At 36.1% G+C, this 7,633-nt stretch overlaps 1 protein-coding gene across 2 annotated transcripts in view; it reads right to left on the bottom strand.

The window, feature by feature from the left end:
* The window catches only part of LOC110020337 (polynucleotide 5'-hydroxyl-kinase NOL9), a 60,587-nt gene that overhangs the window by 47,925 nt on the left and 5,029 nt on the right, over nt 1-7,633 (bottom strand). For both annotated transcript variants that reach the window (XM_020718401.1, XM_020718402.1), the window contains exons 5-6: nt 4,946-5,115; nt 4,619-4,802 (exon numbers count right to left, since the gene is read on the bottom strand). In XM_020718401.1, the coding sequence (XP_020574060.1) occupies nt 4,619-4,802; nt 4,946-5,115 (354 nt within the window). The remainder of the gene's footprint in view (nt 1-4,618; nt 4,803-4,945; nt 5,116-7,633) is intronic.

Below are 7,633 nucleotides of genomic sequence, written 5' to 3'. Positions count from 1 at the left end.
ATATAGTCTTATTATCCCCAAAAACTCACTATAACTTCAAAATATGACAGCATCTTTCATTGTCAAACGACCAACAAAATGAACTTCTGGATTTATGCAGAAATTAAGTAGGCCGAAATCAAGATCAAACAATCTAGAAGAGTCATATATCAACAGCTTTTCCAAAACAGTATAAGCAGTGAATCACAATTGAAGTGCTTATTATTTTTTTATTGAAACAAGCAAAGCCATGATAAGTGCACTTGATCATAACTTACAGAAAGAACAGTCATTTCATCTCCTAAAGCTTTCTAAAAAAGTTATTTTTTAGATACTGAAAAACACCTTGATAGTTGCTTGGTACATTGACATGCCATCTAATTTGCATTAAAAAAAATCATATTTTCGTTAACTTTAAAGGCAATGGGAAGATGGTAATGAGGTATAGAACAATATTGGGTTGTGAAAAGATTCTGATTCCTTTCACATATGAATCAAGTATCAGAAATCATGTTCAGCAGCATTAGAATTTGGAAATATAGCAGATCCAACCTTAGATCTGCATCAATAACCCATTAATCTTCCTTGCTTGCATCATAATGCCTTCAACATCCCAAAATTACACATTTTTCATAAATAATGCGACTACATGGCTTTCGTGTAATGATTCAAAAGTTCCACAGCGTCTCTCATTGCACCAGCTATCCTTCTCTCATTGCAGCAACAGCTAAAATTAAAAAAAAAATTGAAAAACTTTCCAGATAGGTGTAATTAAACATCCATTCAATTCTTCATTTCAGGCCACAATTGATGACTTCTGATGATGAACACGCATGCATTGCTTGGCTTGATTAGCTCAGATTAATAAAACTAAATACAGTTCAACTGTAAGCCTTCAACAGCTCTTCTGAATCCAATTAAAAAATGATAAAATACCTGAAATTTAAATCTTTCATAATTATTAAAACTGTATATGCAAGCTTTTGGTAAAACAATACTGAGAACAATAGCCTGTATCCATAATGACCATATCACAATAGAGATCCTTATATGCTATTTGGCCCCTTGAGCCAAAATGATCATTTGCCAATGTTACTCTTCATCAAACAAATTCAGTGCTTAACAACTTCTGCATCACCACCATAATAAAACCAAATTCAACCTCATCCCAACTGTATCAATCAATTTATGAATCCCCATTCTCTATGTGCTGATGTTGAGTGTTACATGAAGTGTTTTAACTATAATTACGCAAATATAATTTTGCATAACTTGTGCACATGTTACCTTTTAAACTGCTATTTTCCTTCCTAACTCATCAACCTTAACTTTATCAATGCATCTTGAACCCCCCTTAGTTGTACATTCATAAATGACTCAAAGTCTACTTTTCACTAATCTATTTCCAAAGATATTTCAACCATCCCTCTCATATAATTATTTACCAATCTATAATTCATAGTTTTGACATATTCTAAACATTCACATTTTAGGCACCGAACTTCTCGACTTAATTAGCAATGACTTCTTTATTCGTGAAAATTTGAGTGGAGGACTGACGACAATGGATTCAGGAACATGTATTCCTTCACCGAGAATGGGAAGCACATCATCCTACTTCCCTCGACGGAGACTGAGATCACAGGAGTCCTTATTGGCAGAGAGGCGTCAGTGGGACCAATTTTAGTGATGACATCAAATGAGACGGCCCAGACACCCACTCCAGAAACAGGACAGATGTGACCGATGGTATGTTAGGTCAACACTGTACCATCTACGCCATGGCCTTGGGAAGATCGAGCGGTATAAGCGTGGCCCATGGCCTCGGGAGGACAGATCGATATGGACATTTGCTCGCAAGTTGGGGAAGAACCGAAGTTTGACTAGGAAGACCCGCGGGTGCCAGTGAGATCCCGGTGCTGCTCAGATTGCAGATGAAGAACCGGAAGCTTCGACCAATGAAATCGAAGCTCTCCCAACCCCAAGAGACTGACGTCAGGGCCACAATAGACTGGATTGGAGAGTTCAGTCCAGCTTTGCTGGACTGGCAGGTCCGCAAGGGCCACAATAGACTGGATTGGAGAGTTCAGTCCAGTTTTGCTGGACTGGCAGGTCCGCAAGGGAGGGGCTGCCAACCCTACACCTCTCCCTTTCCTTTCTCTACCCCTAACTTTTTCCTTCCTCGTACTTTTTTATTACAAGTCCTTACTGATTATAAATTCTGATTTATTTTACTAATCCTTGCCTAATCTGAATTTCTATTAGTTTATTCATCCTTGCCTACTCTGAATTCTTATTATTTTTATTTTTCTTTCTCATTTTAAACATTGCCTAAAACAAGTCATAGTTCTCATTATAAATAGGGGTGTTATGCTTAGAGTTTTTGGAGTCTTTGTAGTGTTTGCTTTCAGATTTTTTGTGTGGAATCTTTTTCACTTTTGTAGGGCTATATCCGAGGAGTTGGTGGTGCTTCGGCACTCCAAGGTGATGTGTATCTTCCCTTCTATTGCTTGCTTCCGCCCTCCCGTTGCTCGCTGCCATCTTCCCTGCTTCTAGCTGCCAGCCCCCACATCATCTTCCCTGCTTCCAGCTGCCAGACCTCACATCCCTCTCCCTGTTTCCATACCGCTACCCTCATCCGTCTCTCCTGCAGCCACCACAACCCCAGCCTCTCTTGATATCATTAACTACCCCTCAAAGCACTACCGCCCAACCTCCCTGTTTCTCCCTGCCGTAAACCTACACTCCCCCCTACCATAACCTACAGCCAGCCCACCTCTCCCTATTTCTCCCAATCAAAACCTGCACCCTCGGGCTTCCAAAAACTAAAAAAGGTTTTACTCCGTAATGATCATGATCGATCATTGTTCTAAAATGTCACATTTTGTTCCTTGTAAGAAGACCTATGATGCTCTTAATGTTGCAAGATTATTCTTTGCAATTATTGTTCGTCTCCATGGATTATCTTGTAGTCTTACATCGGATCGTGATGTTACATTTATTAGTTATTTTTGGATGAAATTGTGGAAAAGTCTACATACTGAACTTAGAATGAGCTTCGCTTACCATCCTCAAACTGATGGCCAAACAACAGTAGTTAACAATACTCCCAAAAATATTATTCGATGTCTAACAGGAGAAAACCCCAAGCAATGGGATGAAGTGTTTAGTAGAGCAGAATTTGCCAACAATTCCATGTCTAACCGGTCCATGGGCAAGCCTCCCTTCAAAATAGTTTATACCAAAGCAGCGAATCATACGGCAGACCTCGCTATCCTTCCTCAAGCTCGCAACAAATCTGCTGAACATCTAGCTACATATTTCACTACAATGCTTTATGACATCAAAGGAAAACTCTCTCTAAGTAACTAGACAGAAATCACAGGTGGATCTTAAAAGGCGCTTTAACAAATTCAAAGTTGGAGATTTGGTCATGGCTTATCTACAGAAGGAACACCTTCCAACTGGCACCTAATCTAAATTACAACCGCAAAAATTGGGTCCATTTCCAATTGCACAAAAGCTTAACGACTGCCTATATCATTTCTTTACCCCCTGATTTGAAAATTTCACCTACATTCAACATTTTGGATATCTAAGAGTACCATCCTCCGGATGACGTTGCCATCTCCAAACTCAAGAGGAGTTCTTCTAAATTCGAGGGGAATCTGGTGTAGTTGAGACCTTGAATAGACCAAAATATACTTTTTTCGTTAATCTCTCTATAGTGTTATTACTTACTCATAATCTTACTTCATAGCAATACTAATACTTACCGTTAGTAATATAGTGGAGGAGGCATAAAAGGGTATTTAAGTAGGTTGTAAACAGTTTTTTACAGATTTCTATTACCAGAAAGATATTCTGCTACTTTCTGTTTCATCCTTTTCCTCCTGTTTGCCTGGGAATACACAATCTATGAGTGTGAGAACTTTCTTCATCATCAAATCTATTGTTGATAAGGCTGTGAAGTCACCTCAAAGATTGAAAATCAAAATCAGATCAATTTTTTGGCCCTAACTGGAATCAAATTCATCGAGCTTGATGTAGCTCAATTTGAACTTGAATTGATCCCAGCCTAAAAAAATTGAGCTAGCTAAACCTCTAATCAAAATGCATATCATGTAAGACATGCATCTATAAATGCAGGCATACATATAATTATGTATGTGTTAATATTTGAATTAATGTCAAAATTCATACATACATATATATATAATATCAATGTTTTAGCCTAAGAATTTGTAATACGAGAAAAAAAAAATCAATTTTTGCCAACACAATTAAACTCGAATTTAAGTTAATGAGTCGTGTCTATGCCTATATGTTAGACTAAGAATTTGTATTAAGAGAAAATTCAATTTTGGCCAACACAATTAAACTTGAATTGAACTTTATGAGTGAGGTCAAGATCAAATCAAGGTTTGATCAAGTCAGCTTATAACTGAACCCAACTCAGCCTGAGATCGAATTAATGACATTGAGCCAAGCTTAAGGCAATGAGAAACTGGCTTCAGATCAAGAAAAAAAATAATAAAAAGTACACAAATTATCCTAAACTCACAACCAATTCCACATAGATGTTTCTTAAATAAAATACAATTTAGAATAAAATTAACATTAAAAAGAAGAAACTCACGATCGAATCAACATATCAGTGAATACTGCGGGTACTTCAATTAATTCTGAAGGCCCATTTTTCTCATCACTCGACCAAAATGCACCAGTTGGAAGATTCTTACTTTCAGCTGATATACGTATTTGAACAACATAAGTGGGAGAAACATATCTCAAGAGTTCCACCAAAACATCAAATCCAGTACCTAAAATAATAGGAATGGATTACCACAGACTAAATGAAGAAATTAGCATTGAGCAGCCATTAATAAGTTTTCCCTGGCTAAAGACATTTTATTCTGCAAAATTTAAACCTGAAGCAATTTAGGATAGTTCAAAGAAAAATTACCTTTCACCCACCCAGCAGTGTTAATAATCAGAGGTACCAAAGAATTTCTACCACTATCATGGTGATTTGACTGATGAAAATTCTCAAGGAAGTAGTCATATAGTCGGAATATGTGATTTATATAAACTTCCGGGTCTCTTTTTGAAGAAATATCACCAAAGAAGAAGCACCTGAATAAAAAAAAGTAGATTACTGAATGGATGGGTTTTGAATATGGCATAAAGACAGCTCAAAAAAAGTGCATACTTATTTTATTTCTGCTAATCACCCTTAGCCCCAAAGACTTGCAGGCTTTTGACCTTAGGTCCGTTACAATTGTAAGTTTCTTCAAGCTCACATATAAATAAAAAATTTTAACTCAAGCATGATCTCCAAAAACATAATGATACAGCCTATTTTTAATAAGGAACGTATTAAAATTATTCTTAAGATAATCTAGAAACATTGATCCTGTCAGAAAATAATAATTAGAACGCACTAGGTTAATCAATTGCTAATCCCTCCATATCCTTCTTCAAGAAAGCAGTAGTTATTATTCCTTTCAAAAGGATGTTCTGCACCAACATCCACAAAGAGTTCATGTTTGATAAATGTTACCCTCAGAATTTCTACCGAATAAGAAATGAAGATCCTAGCAAATGATAAAACCATAAACAGCGAATGAGTACAAATGTTAATGGACAATCAATAGTCTACAGTGAGGACATTACATCCATATCCAATCATCATTCAACATTTTGGTTAATTATAAAAGAGGAATAGAAAAATTATCTACTTCCTCAGATAGCAGGAAAGATCTGTAAGGAATTCATGATGTTCTCCCTATAACCCAAAAGGCAAATGAACTCAGAATATACAAGAATGTAAGAACAAACCTAAACTTTCCAAGGGGGAAATAAGACAATAAAGAAGACTTTATAATTTGCAAGTTATGCATATTGTATTAAGACAACATCTGAGTATACATGTGATGACCGATCATGCTAGCTATGAAGTATATGAAAATTATCCATCAAGGCAACATTTCATGCATGCCACTCCTGTTTCCTAATTATAACCACATAAAACCTTATAAAAAGGAGAAAATTTAAAAACCGACACTCTCATCTTTTTGATTTTAAGTGCTTCACATTTAAAAAAGAAAAAAATAAAAAATGACATTGTCACTAGTCTCTTTAACCACAAATATTAGAAGTCAGGGAATTGTTGTTGAGGTTACCAGTGACAATAATAATTAAATCATTTTTTTATCATTTTTGTCCCGACAGCCGGCTAGCCATTGGGCTGGCCATTATAAGAGCACTGTCGATGAGTTGACAGGCGGCATAATAATCAAATTTTTTAGTTGCTTTTACCCCCAAAAGCCAGCTAGCTGTTGGGGGCAGAAAATTACACCATAACAAGGGCCAAAAATTGGACCGTAACATACCTACAATCACCTTCTCTAATTTTTTTGTATTCTTCCTTGAATTATTCAAAAACATTCTTCACAGTATAATTAAGTCATGCATATGTTGTCCTCAAAATACCCTGCAAGTTTGACACGATTAGAAATGTACGTTTTGTATAAATTTTTTTTTTTCCATTTTGTTTACACTTCAGGGATCGGCTTTAAGCCCATATCTTTTTGCTTTAGTTATGGATGACCTTACTGGACATTTACAGGAGGATGTACCTTGGTGTGCGCTTTTTGCTGATGATATCCTTCCCGTGGATAAAACGAGAGAAAAAGCCCAAGAAAAACTTGAATTATGGAGGTCTACATTGGAGTCCAAAGGCCTTCATTTGAGTACAACTAAAACTGAATACATGGAATGTAATTTTAGTAGTAGTAGCTCTAGTGACAGAAGTGTAACTTTGGATGATCAATTATGAAAAGTGTGAACGATTTAGATATCTTGGGTTTGTTGTTCAAAGCGATCATGATATAGATGGGGATGTTAATAGCGGAATTCAAGTTGGTTGGTTGAAATGGAGGAATGCTTCGGGCCTTTTGTGTGATAGAAAAGTACCGCTTATACTAAAAGGAAAATTTTATAAGAGGGTGGTGAGACCTGCAATGCTCTATGGCTTTGAATGTTGGCCTTCAAAAAGAGAAGCATAATACTAAGTTAAGTGTTGCCGAGATGAGAATGATTAGGTGGATCAGTGGCTTTACACTTAAGAGGAAAAATGCGATATGAATATATCCGAGATAGGGTTGGTGTAGATCCAGTGACGGACAAAATTAGAGAGAGTCATCTTAGATGGTTTGGTCACATTAAACGTCGACCATCTGATAATCCAATTAGGAGAGTAGATGTTTTAGATTCGACTTATGTTAAGAAAGACAGAGGAAGACCTAGGAAGACTTGGGCTTATTGTATAAAAAATGATCTTAATTTATTGGAACTAAATGAAAATATGACACTAAATAGGACGCAATGGAGAAAAAGAATTCATGTAGCCGACCCCACGTAGTGGGATTAAGGTTTTGTTGTTGTTGTTGTTGTTGTTGTTTGTTTGCTCAATTGGAATTAAATTTTGTTCAATAATTCAAACAAATCTTAGCATACAAAAATATGGTGAAGCATGCTGATGAAGGGTTTTGATTATTTTTTTAACAATAAAATCTTATCTCAAGGATGACATAATATTTTTAATCAAGTTTAGGTGTAATAAATGCGAGTCTATGTATATATATATATA

Source organism: Phalaenopsis equestris, unplaced genomic scaffold, assembly GCF_001263595.1.
Source record: "Phalaenopsis equestris unplaced genomic scaffold, ASM126359v1 Scaffold000094, whole genome shotgun sequence".
NCBI lineage: Eukaryota > Viridiplantae > Streptophyta > Magnoliopsida > Asparagales > Orchidaceae > Phalaenopsis > Phalaenopsis equestris.
This window is presented reverse-complemented; position numbering and strand designations above follow the sequence as displayed.